At 40.5% G+C, this 15,572-nt stretch overlaps 1 protein-coding gene across 3 annotated transcripts in view; it reads left to right on the top strand.

The window, feature by feature from the left end:
* CDH23 (cadherin related 23) overlaps positions 1–15,572 on the top strand; it is a 1,300,862-nt gene that overhangs the window by 913,034 nt on the left and 372,256 nt on the right. For all 3 annotated transcript variants that reach the window (XM_089677099.1, XM_089677097.1, XM_089677098.1), the window contains exons 22-25: positions 4,786–4,975; positions 7,010–7,155; positions 7,949–8,168; positions 12,778–12,930. In XM_089677099.1, coding sequence (XP_089533225.1) covers positions 4,786–4,975; positions 7,010–7,155; positions 7,949–8,168; positions 12,778–12,930 — 709 coding nt within the window. The remainder of the gene's footprint in view (positions 1–4,785; positions 4,976–7,009; positions 7,156–7,948; positions 8,169–12,777; positions 12,931–15,572) is intronic.

Here is a 15,572-nt window from a genome sequence, read left to right as displayed (position 1 = left end):
GAGATGTGCATTACCACACTGCATCTGACATTTTGCATTGCACTTTGTGATGTAAGGCTTGGATACAGCTGCTTGTCTATGAAAACCCATTCCATGAAGCTATCTACACACTGTTGTGCTAATCTGAAGGTTACACAAAGTTTGGAGGTCTTTAGCTATTGACTCTGCAGACAGTTGGTGACTTCTGCACACTGTGCACTTCAGCTTGCGCTGACCACGGTCTGTCATTTTACATGGCCTACCATTTCATGGCTGAGTTGCTGTTGTTCCCAGTTGCTTCCACTTTGTTAAAATACCACTAACAGTTGACCATGGAATATTTAGTAGAAAGGGAGTTTCACAAATGGATTTATTCTATAGGTGGCAACCTATCCCTGTACCATGCTTGAAATCACTGAGTTCCTGAGAGCGACCCATTCTTTCACAAATGTTTGCAGAAGCAGTCTGCATGCCTAGGTGATGACTTTAGCCTATTGGAAGTCCAGTTTTCTTGTGGGAATCATCGTAACTGGCAGACCGGTTGTTGCTGTGTTTCATGATGAGATTTTTTATCATTGTCGTTTGTGAGTATATCACCATTCGTTACTTTTATTGATAAATGTATTTAGGTAATGCACTAGGCAGGTGCATCCTCTGTTTTCTTTACATACAGTGTTTTGGACTTCCCCTGTCTTTTGAGGGCAGCAAGGTATGCAATATCGAGGATCTTACACCGAGTTCACCCCCAAGCGCAGGAGTATTTGTGTTTAGTATTTACTTGATTTTATACACCTGTGGCCATGCAGGTGATTGGAACACCTGAATCCAATGATTTGGAGGGGTGTCCCAATACTTTTGGCAATTTAGTGTACATGGCTGAGGAACATGTATGGCAAAGTAGCACATCATCAGGCTTTAGAACAACGTGAGCCAGGTTCCTATACTATACAGTATATAAATGATTATTTTGGTCGGTAAAAACTTTTTATTCAGCTGAAAATTAATCTTTTTTTACTGTATTGATTTGTCTTGATTTCCTAGCAGTACACTGGAACATCTGTTATATAATCATGTTCTGGATAATATGAATCAGTTCCTATGTGAAACTACCCATTTAAAACACATGGCTTTCCATCCCTGTAAAATAAATGAGCCATTTTAAGAGCTTGAAAACTCGCAGCAGCCCAAACAATTTGCTTTGGATTTATAATGCTGTAGACAAAAATTAATTAAAGTTTTTCTTTTGGTTGCTGTAAAATAAACAAACCATTTTAGTTGCTAAGTATTTTATGACTGCTAATAGCTAAGATCGTGAAACTGCAAAAACTTAACCCTTTGTCATCTCCTAAGGGGTGATCCACATAGGTAATTTTAATATTTGACATTTTAATCACGAAGAAATGCAGTGGTTGGTTAAAGGGGTGGTCTTCATCTGGTCCTATGATATAAGTTGTATAGAGATGGTACAAAAGTACAGAAATCTTGGTTACCATCCATAGCAAATCCAATGAATCACTATCCTCGGCACATCCCCTGCTGATCTAACCTGAAGCAGAGTAACCATATCTTCAATCCCCCCCCCCTTCTGTATCCATGTCACCCCGATGCACACATCTCCATTTTCAGAATGCATATTGTCAGAAGTATCTGCACTCTAGCTCCAAGATCACTCCCCATTTCCACGACATCAGTAAAATCTACAATACAAGTATTTCACTTCAGTCTTGTGTATACATCACCAGTGAGATCTGCACACTATCTTTCACAGCTCACTCCCAAGCATCCATGTCACCAGTATAACCTGCATTATAGGGCACAATCTAACTCCAAATAATTCAAGTAACCATTGAGATCTGTAGCTCAATGCACTCTCAAAAGTGCAGATTTTGGTACAGATTGTCGAAAAAAGATTGCCAGCTATTTTAATCATACACATGTATTCTAGAAACAAGGCTAGGACTCCTAGGACTAAAACAGCCAGGACAAGCAACTCTATCTTTGAGTGATCAGTCAAAATCAGATGGTTTCAGAGGGACCCGTCTTTGCTTATGTATATCAAATGACAAGCTATAGTTTTGCTGTTGTTCTTGTTGGACATCAGGTTTTTTTTCTAGCACAATTCTCATGCAGGCTAAACTGATTCAATCACTTTTTGATTGTAGAACTTTGACTTTTTAGGCTGAATTTGACTCTTTGGGCCCTTTCACACTGGTGGACCCTTTTGCAGATGGACCCAATCAAACCATCCATTGTTCTCTATAGGGAGGCGGATGTAAACGGATGTGTCGGTTTACACTTGCCTGCATCCAATGCGGTAAATACAAACAAATGAGGAATCTATTCCCCATCCATCTAGTGGATTGGATGATAGTCAGGTTTAAATGGAAAGGAGGTAATTGTACATCTGACTGCCCCATAGAAAACAGTAGGCTGTGTCTGTGTCACTCTGCACAAGCGGAACGAACAAAGACCTATCATCCGCCTGCTCACTTGGGATCAGCAGACAGATCCCTCGCTGAGCATACAGATCCATTTGGTGGAGCCTGCTGTGTGAAAGGGCTGTGCTGCCCTGTATTACACAAGGCATTCTTTAGCATTCAGCAGTGTCTGTCCCCTTCAAGGCCAGAGACTTCCTGTTTGCTAACTTGGGAGGAAGTGACCTCATCTCTTCAGACTGAAGAAATTCTACTATGCAAGTAGATGTGGGATGCTGTTCTCTCTTCATATATGGGCTTGATTAGACCCCCAAAGTCTGTAAGTACCCCTTCTATGTACTGCGGAATGTTATGTATATAACTAGGTAGTTAGATATGTACTCATGTTTGTTTTATTCTGTTTGTATTTCAGTTTTACCGCATTCATTCATATCCACATTTCATGTACTATGGTCACATGTTATATCAGTAAAAGATCATCGGTTATCAATCATCGACTCGTTACTGTGTGGATATCAAAGGTTATACTGCCTGTTACCCTCTGTAACTCTTTCATAACTGCAGAGAAGGCGGGACAAGGGCCATTAGGCTGAATTTACTGGACTGACCAGTCCTAGACAAATTAATTCCTTGAAGTCTGTATTGTCCTTACAGTGAAATGATTGATATAAAATAATTTGAAACCTTTTTAAATCCCTTATCAGACTCATAGGCCTTTCTTCTGAGGGCCTTAATGAGCTCTTTGCATGATAACACCATACAAACCAATAATACAGTGAACACCAAACCCTAAAAATCTGAGGTTTAAGTAAAGTTAGTGGTATGTGGCTCCATTTTCAGCAGGAATAGGCTAACGTTCAAGTCATGGGTTGCCCTGACAGCATCACTCAGCTTGGCAAATGTTAAAGATCACATGAGCCAGGTTGAAGAGTCTCCGCTGAACAGTGAATGCAGTCACTGTTTGGGTATTTAGGCCACCACAGTTGCTGCAGCTGTCCCAATACATTCGCCAGCCGTTGTAATTCCACCATTGCATGGAAGGATGGGGAAACCTATTGACTTTTTCTTATTCAGCCCCTTCAGTTTGTTTCTGAAAGTGTATAGCTAGCCCCACCTGCATATTACCTAAGTAGTTTGCTATCACTGACACTTAATCTGGGACATCTGGTTCTAATGTCATGAAGTGGTGGTAATTGTACTGGTTGACTTACTTTTATCCACAAGACAATAAATAAAAGACCATTTTTAGAAATTAGTGATTAATGATTCATACTCTGAATGGTCTAAGGTTATTTGTGGTGTACCCCAAGGTTTAGTGTTGTGCCCTTTACTTTTTAACCTATTTATAAATGAGATAGAGTTTGTGATTAAAAGTACCATTTCAGTGTGTGCAGAATACTCCAATGGTCCTATTCACAAATAGTGCAGTGACCTGTGATGAACGCTTGGACACACAGAAAACAATTGTTGATAAAAACAAAAATCACACTGTTCCCCACTGCCATCTCACTGCAGACAGAATGGAGAGCTGCCAGCACACTAAACTGCTGTGGTTTAGTCTGCGGGCAGTGCAAATGGGCACCTATAGGATTTTGTTTGCCTTTCTCAGGATAAACTCTGGGTATAGGATTTTGTGTATGGAGGTTTTTCTATTTATATATTCTATTTATTTATTTATTTTTTATTGATTGAACTAAATGGACTTGTCTTTTTTTTTCAACCTAACTATGTAACAAGCACAGATGCTCAAAAAGGCTTAACAAGCACAGATGCTCAAAAAGGCATTCGTTGTAGGGATCAGGCCCACAAGTGGGTGATCCATGCATTTTTAGAGGAGAGGTACAGGTGGAGTCAACCCATTAAGTAGGCATGCCCACACAGAAAGTAGGCAGATGAAAAGTGATCCATATGTGCAAGGTTAACAACGCCCTGACCCTAGTATTGGTAAGTATGTATGTGGAGACTAGAGATCAATGTCTGCAAAATCTTCTTGTATTTTGATTGCAATCTAGTGTGTTTGCCTGCCAAAGTCTGTAGTCATGAATAAGAACAGAGTGAGACATCAAATTTTATTATCAGAGTAGAAGTTTCTGGAATCTGGTGGACAGAATCAGTTACTTGGCACCTTTACTGTTTGGATACGTATTTTCTATCCTAAATTGTAATCTAATTGATTTTTCAAGATGAGATATACGCCACTCCCCTAGTTTTGCACTGATTTCTTTTCTCTTGTATCATTATTGTGTTCCACAAATTCATGTCAATGTTTGTTAAACCATTAATAAAACTCAGATTTGTCTGATCATTCAATTAAAATGTGTCCTTTCTGGTTTGGTATATATTTTTTCTCATCTTATCCTCTGTACATCAGGTGGTTGCCTTAGATCCAGACCTTGCCGAGAATGGTACTATGGTATACAGCATCAACCCTCCCAATAAGTTCTATGTCTTGAATAGTACCACAGGGAAGATCAGAACAACAGGTGTGGTACTGGACAGGGAAAACCCAAACGCACAAGAAGCTGAACTGATGAGAAAGATTGTTATCTCAGTCACTGACCGTAAGTACTATAATTACAACGTCCCTTCTACACAAATGATTTCTTCTGAGTATAAAACATTTTAGATAGAGTGCTCTGTGTGTTGTCAATAGCATTTCACTCAATAGTATTCAGAATGTAAACAAAATATTGATCGGAATCAGCACATTAGACTAAAACGAAGCCATAGGACATATGGCAAATTGCCATGTTCTTACATTGGGACTGCACTGGGCAAATGCACTTACTGCTGAGGAAAATACACAAAGTAAATTGTCTCTAATTTACCACAATGGCCAGTCTGTGCTTTAGTAATGACTTCTTTTAAAATTAGTGACCTGTGTTTTATTTCTTGTTTGGATTGCTCCATGTGTTGACTTCAAAATGGTGTATACCTGTTTCATGACAGATGTATCATTTTAGCCTTGTAAAGGAACAGGAAAATGTTAGTTATTGCTTTGCCTCTGCTTAGCACAAATCACTGCTTGCTAACAAAAGAATAGACGCTCTCTAACTCAGATAAGGGTTCTAGGCTTTTGGTATGAGTACTTGCTTTGCTCTGGGTGATCTATGTGCTTTGCAAGGACTTTAACAAACTTTGTTGCAGATTCCAAACTTTTGTTATTCTGAAGAAGTAGATGTTTGTGTCTGTATGGTGAGTGAATCTTTATGGTAGTGACTGAATAATTATCAATCAGTTGCTGCACCTACAGGGCACTAATGAGGAAAACTGCAAGGTCTGCGTCCCTCCAGACATGAGTTCCCAGACATTTTTGTTGCAGGGGATGCCAAAAATCTGACTTGTATCTTAGTGCAGACTCCTGGGAAAATCAGTCAGCCAATCACACACACACAACACCTCCAGGTAGCCATATTGTGTTGTATTTTATAGAAAATGACAGCGCTGCAGATTGAAAAGGAAAGGTCATTTTTAATAACATTCAATTGCAGTATGACTTGAGTCACAAATGTAAACGCTATATTATTTATTTTTTTAATTTGCTAATTTTTTTTTCCAACTAAAGTGGAGTTACCCATTAAATTGGTGCTGCCATGGTAGAGTCCCCCAAATTAATGACTGGCTATTGGTCCAAATTGTCTTTCATCTCTGCCCTGTAAAGTTTAACCCCTTGACACCGAGCGCACGCATATTTACGTGCAATTAGAAAATACATATGTGCTGAGAGCGCGTGCCCTGCGCACTCCCAGCACATATGTCCGTGACTCACGGAAAGATCCCGATCTCCCCTTTCGATCATGTGACCGCCATGATGGCGAATCACGGCGGTCACATGTCCCTAAAACCCCGCTTGCCTCCTGGCTTCTGAAACTCTTAAAGGGCCAGGAGGTGCCTGTGCTAAGAGGTTAATATATAATAGAATCTGCAGGACCCTTCACTTGTATTGCTTATCTGGTTATGCTTCCTGCCAGTATATTATTTGACTGTTAAAGTGGTAGTAACGCTTATTACTTATAATGAAACTTACCTGTAAGTAAAATGAATATCTCCTAAATGTGCACTGTTTAGGAGATATTCTGGGGGTTTTTTTATAGCCGGAGCATGGGTTCTGAAGGAACGGTGCTGTTCAGAGCTATGTGCCGTGTCCCAAGACTCCCATGCGCATGCGCAGGATTGCTGTCATTGTGGCTCAGCTGCTCAAGCAGCTGGAGCCCACGAACCCGGAAGAAGGACCAGGTGAAGATGGAAACCCTGTCAGTGGTGACAACGCACCTCTGGAGGGCTTAGTTTTAAGGTACGCTTTCCATAATGTGCTAGTATGCAATGCATATTGGCACATTATGCCTTTCCCTTGCTGGGGATTTTTTCAGTTTACTACCACATTGAACAGAATGAAGCAATGAGTTAGGCATGTTCCTTTTCTCATGGTCTTTTGCATCTAGCACCTGTGTGAAAACGACCTACTGGAAGTATAATGTCATATACTGGAAGGTAAAGTAAAATGCATTTAATGTAAACAAATCTCTAATAGTTAAACTACATCTAGTAGTTTTTTACATGAATAAATTATTGTTATTTGTCTTAAACTTTTACAGGAGGGACACCACCTCTCCGAGCCACAAGCAGTGCTACAGTTTTTGTAAATTTGCTGGATCTAAATGATAATGATCCAACATTTCAGAATCAGCCATTCATTGCTGAGGTGCTGGAAGGCACATCTGTTGGAGCATCTGTATTCCAGGTAATGCCTGTTGTTGTACGGCATATTAAATGTGAAAGCAATGTAATTAAGCAATTTTGCATCCACAAGAGATTACTGGGAACATTCCTAGGTTTCTGTGACAGCTACAATAGTCCTGCTTCATCCTGCTGGTTGAAAGCTAAATCCAATCCAGAAGCACCCCTACTCCAGTCACAGACAGGTTTGTTTGAGTAGACACAAGGGTCACAGAACAGGGATGCAGAGTATTCACTCATGTGCCATTTTCCAGAGTTCATATTGACAAGTTACCGGTGAAGGCTCATGAGACAAGGTGAGTACCTCACATTGTGCCACCCTATTCTAAATTCTCACCTTTCCTAGCAAGAAAGTAAACACCACTTCCGGTCAGTCCACACCGGTCTCCCACTCACATTCATCGGGTGATGACTCAGCTTGTAACCGTGCAGTATAGACAAATAGAAAAATCAGACAGCCGCATTTCAGTAGCCACATTTATTATGAAAAAAGTCTGTAAAAACACAGTAATCAGCCTTTAATCTGCTAATTATATTCAGTGATGTGTAATATCATGATCCTCTTATATCAGCTTACATTAAGTAAGTGCTAGTTCGGCATGAAACACATCAACAGCCTTTTCCCTACTTCCACTGTGATTGCTGTTTTTAAGGACTTTTTGCATAATAAAGGCGGCTGCTAGAATGTGGCTCTCAGGAGTTTCTACTTTCCTATACCTCACGTTTTCTAATTGGCCTTAAACACAACACTGATAATGCAGTTATCTTAAAATTAACTTGGCCTTTTTTTCCTGTAGGTGGTAGCTATAGATCTTGATGAAGGTCTGAATGGGCAAGTAACATATCAGATGCGTGTTGGAATGCCACGTATGGACTTTGTCATAAATAGTACAACTGGACTGGTTACCTCTACAGCCGTACTGGATCGAGAAAGGATCAGCGAGTATTACCTGAGGGTAGTGGCCAGTGATGCAGGATCACCATCCAAGAGCTCTACCAGCACTCTAACAGTTCGTGGTAATTCTCAGTTCATTTTATCAAGGTTTCCATATGTAATTCTTTTCATAAAATCAAGAAAAAATGTAGCACACAATGTACTCCATGTTTGTTGGTAGTGTCTCTTATATCTTTCTGCTACATTAATTTAATTCAGTTACACTGGTTGCTGGATTAAAACAATATTACCAATCTTATTATGTAATAATTATATAATGGTAGGCCTATTCTAATGCATGTATGTGTTACCAGGAAATGCAAATGCTGATCCTGAAGAACGCTGAACTTAATATAATTCTGACTTTTAGGAATTCCAAGGATTTCATTCCAGCACCCTCCCCTCTCCACCACTACTACCACCACCACCACCACATGCACAGAAACTTTTGATAGGTTGGCTAAGGTAGATGTCGTGGGTAGGGGTGGGCTACAACTCATGTAAACTCAGAATTTGTCTGAGGGTGTGAGGGTTTCCTGGCCCACTGGGAGGGGGTTTGGATTTTTTGCTAAAGAACATAAAGATATTGGAGGAGGCTCACTGTTACGTGATATAATTTGTGTTGACAACCATTGAAGAGAAAAGTTTCTTTAAAGTAACTGTAAACCCTTGCATATACCCAGTGAAGTGACTGGCGTCAAGTGATACACAGAGAAGAAACAAATCCCCCTACATAAGCTGTACTTGTTTATCTGCAGTCTTCTTTTATCTGCATCCCTTCAAAGTGTTGAATTTGTAACAGATATCTGAGAGTTCAGAAAAAGGGGACAGAGAGCTGAAATTACACTCTGCAGAGCTCAGTAAGGAGAGCTCTGAGAGCTGATTGGAGGTAAGACACACCCCCTTCCACACAGCTCACAAGAACAGAGCTGAGGCTGTCAATCTGCTGGAAATCTCTCCCACCTCTCACCTTTTTTCTCTTGGTGCCAGGAAAACTTGTCAGGAGTGACACATGCAGATAGCAGAGGAACAAAGCAGCAGACAGAAATTACACTTAGTCCTCTTAATTGAGACAAGTACACAGTATAGAGCAGGGCTTAAAATTTTAAGTCCTGAGCTACTAGCCAGGCCTTAAGAGTTACTCACCACCAACAAACACAAACAAACAAACAGAGACACCTGTGCACACACACGTGTACATACACACACACACATACACAAGGAGAAACATGTACACACACGCACAGAGGCACATGTACACACACACACATACAGACACATGTATACACACACAGGCATGTGCAGACACGCATACACACAGATACATGTACACACACACATACACATGTACATACATACAGAGACACATGTACACACAGACACATGTACGTACATACACACAAACACACATACACACAAACATGTACATGCACGCACACACACAGAGACACATGTACACACACACATACATGTACATACACACAGACACATGTACAGATACACACATGTAGATGCATACACAGACGCACACAAAAACAAACACATGTACACACACACACACACACACACACCCTATAAAAAGTTGCAGTACTTCTTTGTTCACTCACAGATCCGGGTACTGCACTCTAGGGGGAGGCAGAGAGCACAGCACACACTCCTTCCTTTGCTTTCACTGCACTCAGCTATTGAGCAGTCTGACAACTCCCAGTGACAATGACAGATCCAGCCTGAGCTCCGAGCCTGCTCAGCAAGACAGCCCTGGGGGACACACTCGCCCCCACTATAATTTCCACTCGCCATTGGCAAGCAGGCGACTGGAAATTTCAAGGCCTGCTATAGAGGGATATGGGTAAATTAACAAGTGCACCACTCACAAACCCAAAATTAAATGATTAAAAATAAATAGTATTGAATCTAGTCCTATGAATCACCAAGATCTTACCCCCAATATCTCCCATCCAAGTACTTACCAGGCCCAACACTGCTTAGCTTCTGAGATCAGAAGAGATCGGGTGCATTCAGGGTGGTGACTATAGGCCTTATCCCTCCAATGTCCATTGTTAACAGCAATATGTGAACTCAAAATACACTACATAAACTGTGATATTGTTGGAATATACAAAAATGTAAGTCAACAACCTGCTTAAATCCAGGAATTCATATAGAGACATATACACTGGAAAATACACTGGAACAGAATGAAAAGAGTCCCACAAGCCATGATGAAAAAATAGAATATGATCCTCAGGCCATCACCATCAAACACTTGTAAGGTCTCCCAGGTGGCCATTGGTCACACACAAGCAGGGGCGGACTGACCATTTGGAAACTCGGGCACTGCCCGAGGTCAGTAGGGGGCCCCATGAGATGCCCCTGGTACCTTTTTCATAGGCTTTTTTGAGTTTGGGCAAGGACACAGGGGCCCCATGATCCCCTATTGCCCGGGGGCCCCATGAGTTGTCAGTCCGCCCTTGCACACAAGGCTTACCAAATAATACAACCCTCCATATAAGAGAGGTCATATGCACATAGTGAAATTCCCCTAGGGGAAAAGTGCACTCCCCAGCCTCCCCTCCACAGAGAACCCATGAATTTTGCTTTCAATTGTCACATATTTTGCTTTGGTGTCTATTTAAGGTTACTTTGCATTATAAGCAAGGAAGCTTAGACCTCTGTAGTGTATTAATGTTTGCCTTACTAAACAGAAAAGGCTGCACATACAACTGCAGGAAAAACAATTTATAGCATGAAAGTATTACAAAATATGCATACAGTATAGACAGGACCAAATTAACTGTTTTTCCCAGCAAATTATCATGGACAATGTATGTAAGAGTATACTAATCAGCTACTTAACTTGTGTTTGCTTGTGATGTAATCTTCTTATGGCTCCTTCATCTTTTTAGAGTCCAGCACCAAACATCTGTTTCCTCTGAAATCTCCAGAATAACTCTCCTTTGTCTCTCACCACATGGCTGTCCAAAGGTCTTTTACCCTCTTCCTATTTTCTGCTACATCATATCCTGTATCCTGTCCTCCTGTGCTGAGCTCAGAAACCAGTCCAATGGGTTCATTTGCATATCAATAGGAGAGGCATAGCTTCTAAAAAACATACATTTAACTAAAATGCTACTTCATATTAGTGCTATAAAAATCAACACAAATATACATGACATATACAGTACATCCACAACTTGCAGGGAATGTTGCTGCCCTTGATGATGTAATTTGTGACTAAATCCGGTAGAGTAGACCTGGATACACACTACTGAGCATGTGCAAAGAAACGGTGGCCATCTTTGATGCTGGAATTCCATGTTGCTGTACCATGTGATATTCAGTGTTACTTTTGGTCATTTGTAAGTGCTTAGCCTTAATCAATTCCTTTTTATGGGTGGTTTTACGATATGTGGAGTTTTACCTATGTCTCTTTTATCATATGTGCATTGCTCCTGCTGAGATAATTCCCAGTGGTTCCCTGCAAGTTGTGGATGTATATGGGGACAACTGACATCAAAATTCCTGCTGTCTCTGTGAATAAGGGGAGGCTGGAAAGAGTGCCCTGGGGGAATTTCACTATGCACATGTGACCACTGGAGGTGGTATGTAGGGTCCCATTATTTGGTAAGCCTTTGTGTGTGACCAATGACACCTGGGAGACCTTACAAGTGTTTGATGGTGATTGGCTCATCCTATTTTCTCATCATGGCTTGTGGGACTATTTTCATTTTGTCCTAGTGTATTTTCCAGTGTATATGCCTCAATATGAATTCTTGGCTTTAAACACTTTGTTGACTTAGTTTTTTATATATTATCACAACATTACAGTTTATGTAAAGTTTTTTGATTACACATATTGTTTTTAACAATATAACAATAGACATTGGGGATAAGGCCTACAGCCACACCACCCTGAATGCACTGGATCTTGTATGATCTTGGAAGCTATACATGGTTGGGCCTGGTTAGTACTTGAATGGGAGACATTGGGAATAAGATCTTGGTGATTCATATGATTATTTTTCATTACTACTTTTTTATCATTTTAGTTTTGGGTTTGTGAGCTCTGCACATGTTATATATCTATATTTGTTGTGCCAAGTATCTAGGCATAGTGTCAGCAACTAATGTGTGCATAGGCTCAGAAGAGCACAGATATTTCACTTCTATTTTTATAGAGGGATATGCTTTGTTCGTACTTCATATCTGAGATTTAAAACCACTTTAAGCTTTACACTCATTTATGGTTGTCAATAAGGAGCTATGATGCTTGGCCCAAAAGATTGGAGCTAAATTCTTCAATACAAATTAATGCCATGGAATTTGGTGGAGAGCTCATATCAACAAGTAGATTCTAGTTTTCATTTTGTAGTACTGGTTTCAAAATTAAAAAAAAAAATAACCATTCCTTCCTGTTTTTTTCCAGTAAATGAGCCCCAATGTATTTATTGTAAGGTATACTAGTTCATAAGTAGGACGTTTCTATTAAATGCATGGTTATGGTGGGATTTCTACACAAATCTGTTTGTTTTAGCTCACTGTGAATTAAGATAATGATTATTTGTGCTCTTTCTGCTTTTTAATATCTATTTCCTTTCTTGTCCTAATTGTATTAAATGTGTTTGAGAAGTGTTAACTCCACTTTGTTAAAAATAGAGCATAATAATGTATTTCTGTTTGTTCTCTCTTTAGTGCTGGATGTCAATGATGAGAGCCCAACTTTTTATCCAACTCTGTACAACGTCTCACTGGCTGAGAATGTACCGCGAGATTACATTGTCGCACGCCTGAACTGCACAGATGCTGACACTGGACTCAATGCCGAGCTGAGCTATTTTATAACTGGTACTGGGAACTAAAACAAATTTCATATTCATTTGATGTGCACAGGTGAAGAGAGTTAGGATGGAGTCTCTAATTAGAATATAGAGAAAGGGCAAGGGAAATGAAATTTGCTCCTTTCTCCCAAAAGAGCCTAAAGGCCTTGTGTGCTGTATTAACGTCCCTAAATGGTGATCAGTGATGTCTGAGGTTTCTTGTTTCTGGTTGTCACAAATGAAACAGGAGAGAGACGGGAAAGTTAAAGAACCATTATACCTACAGGGCGTATATACACAATTAACAGGTGTACAAAACATCAGAGACTTTTATTTTCGGATTTCTCTGTCTAGCTTCTTTGGTAATGATTATGCATGTGTTATAGGAGCAGGGCAAAATATATACAGTATTTCTTTTCCCCAAGGTCAGCTACCTTGCGCCCTCCTTCATTCTGTAAACATGTAAGAAATCACTGACACAACCAGAAATGTGCCCACAGAGATACAAATGGTAGCATAATGACAAGCAGAACCGTGTAAGCAGAGGTGTAGTCAGTACCATCCTAGAAACATGTTCTCAGAATCACAATCAGGACCCTATTGACACTCAAAACCACGTCCTTGGTGATGCAATCGGTACCATACTGACATAACCAGAAGTCTGTCCACACACATCCAGAATCTCTACAATACCAGAAACAGGGGCGGGCTGACAACTCATGGGGCCCCCCGGGCAATAGGGGATCATGGGGCCCCTGTGTCCTTGCCCAAACTCAAAAAAGCCTATGAAAAAGGTACCAGGGGTATCTCAAAGGGCCCCCAACTGACCCCGGGCCCTTGGGCAGTGCCCGAGTTTCCAAATGGTCAGTCCGCCCCTGACCAGAAATATTTAATTTAGGTGCATGGAAAGTTGGTTTACATGTACTCCACATGCAATTAAATAGTCTGTAGTTGGCGTGGTCACATTAAAACGATTTAAAAATCTACTGAGCCAGGTTGAAAATTATTGGTTAACTGGTACCCCGCCGCCCTGTAACAGAGCTACTGCTACAGGGTGGCAGGGCTGCGCAAAATCACGTATATATACGTGATTTTGCATTTCCCGGTAAGGGGTGCATGTGCCTCCCTACCTGCACCACCAACATGCTGCTTTGTATTGCTCTTCATAGCAGAGCAATACAAAGCAGTATGTTTCCCTAGTAAAACACAGACAGCACACATACTAAAACAGCACACAGCACATAGTTAACCCTTTTATCGCCAAAGATGTAAACCCCTTCCTGCCCAGTGCCATTAGTACAGTGCCAGTGTCACTGGGGATGTCAGTGGCAGTCAGTTCCCACCCAGTGTCAGAATTCCTGCTGCAGTCCCACAGTCCCGCTATAAGTCGCTGATCGCTGCCATAACTAGTATAAAAAAAATATTTGTAGACGTTATAAGTTTCATATAAACCAATTAAGATGTAGAAGAATACATTTTTATGACATTTGATTTTTTTAAAGTTTTTTTACTGGACATGTTTAATAGCAAAATATATATATTTTTTTTAAATTGGTGGTCTTTTTTGTTTATAGCGCAAAAAATAAAAAACACAGAGGTGATCAAATACCACTGAAAAAAAGGGTCTATTTGTGGGAAAAGAAGGCTGGAGCGTTGCATGACTGCGCAATTGTCAGTTAAAGTAACGCAGTGCCATATCGCAAAAAAAAATGGCCTGGTCAGGAAGGGGGGCAAATCCTCTGGAGGGCAAGTGGTTAAACAGTAAATGTCTCCTATAAGAAGCAGTTGCTGTTCTGCAACGCCAATATTTTCAGGCAAGCATGGGTGCCATGGCTGCTAAATATAATAGCCAGCAGTGGAAATTCCTTTGTCTAGTGTATTTAACGTAGATAGGGGGATTGTTTGATTTTCTCTTGTTCAACCCACAAGCTGAACAAGAGAAAATCAAATCGAGTATGACTGTCTCAGAAGACTGAAGACAGAGACATGTATTGGCATCCCAGGCAGCAGCAAATACGGATCTTCACCAGCACACCTTGGTATAGTGATAAACATGTTCATGTTTATTCACATAAAGCAACAGGCGTCACAGGTAGAGACAGACAAGGTAGGTAGGAAGTAGTAGGCAATCAAAGGGCCAGATGGGTACCGTTTACACTGTTTTACTTTTACACAATATAGAAAGTATGGCGGTCTGGTAGTCCGTTTCTGACTTAGGATACTTGCACAGTAGGTGTTTAGCCTGTGTGCACCCGGGAGGCACTGGTGAGGCTTCCAGCTCTGCTGCCTGCAGCCATTCAAAATCTGTGGCTGGTGGAAATACACTGTGGCTAGATGCGGCCAAATGCTGTACCGATTGGTAATTGCATATAGGGCCTTATGCATTCAGAGGCATAAAAAACATTATAAAGTGTGCTGTCCCTTTTAAATAATACAACAAATCCTTATAAATAGCCAATTCATAAAATTATTTAACAATACAGCGCTGAAATACATATAATATAAATACATAAGTGAATAAATATATTTGTGAAAATCAGTGTATAAACTTCTTAAAAAAGTAAATACATTTCAAAAGTTAAGACAGTCCAAAATAGGTGCAAATAATTAATCCACCACACTCTTCAGCTCTTCAAAATTCAGAAGTGAATAACACCACCAAGAACTGTG

Source organism: Staurois parvus, unplaced genomic scaffold (assembly GCF_062004578.1).
Source record: "Staurois parvus isolate SC_StPar_1 unplaced genomic scaffold, SC_StPar_1.0 ptg000177l, whole genome shotgun sequence".
In the NCBI taxonomy this organism is placed as follows: domain Eukaryota; kingdom Metazoa; phylum Chordata; class Amphibia; order Anura; family Ranidae; genus Staurois; species Staurois parvus.
This window is presented reverse-complemented; position numbering and strand designations above follow the sequence as displayed.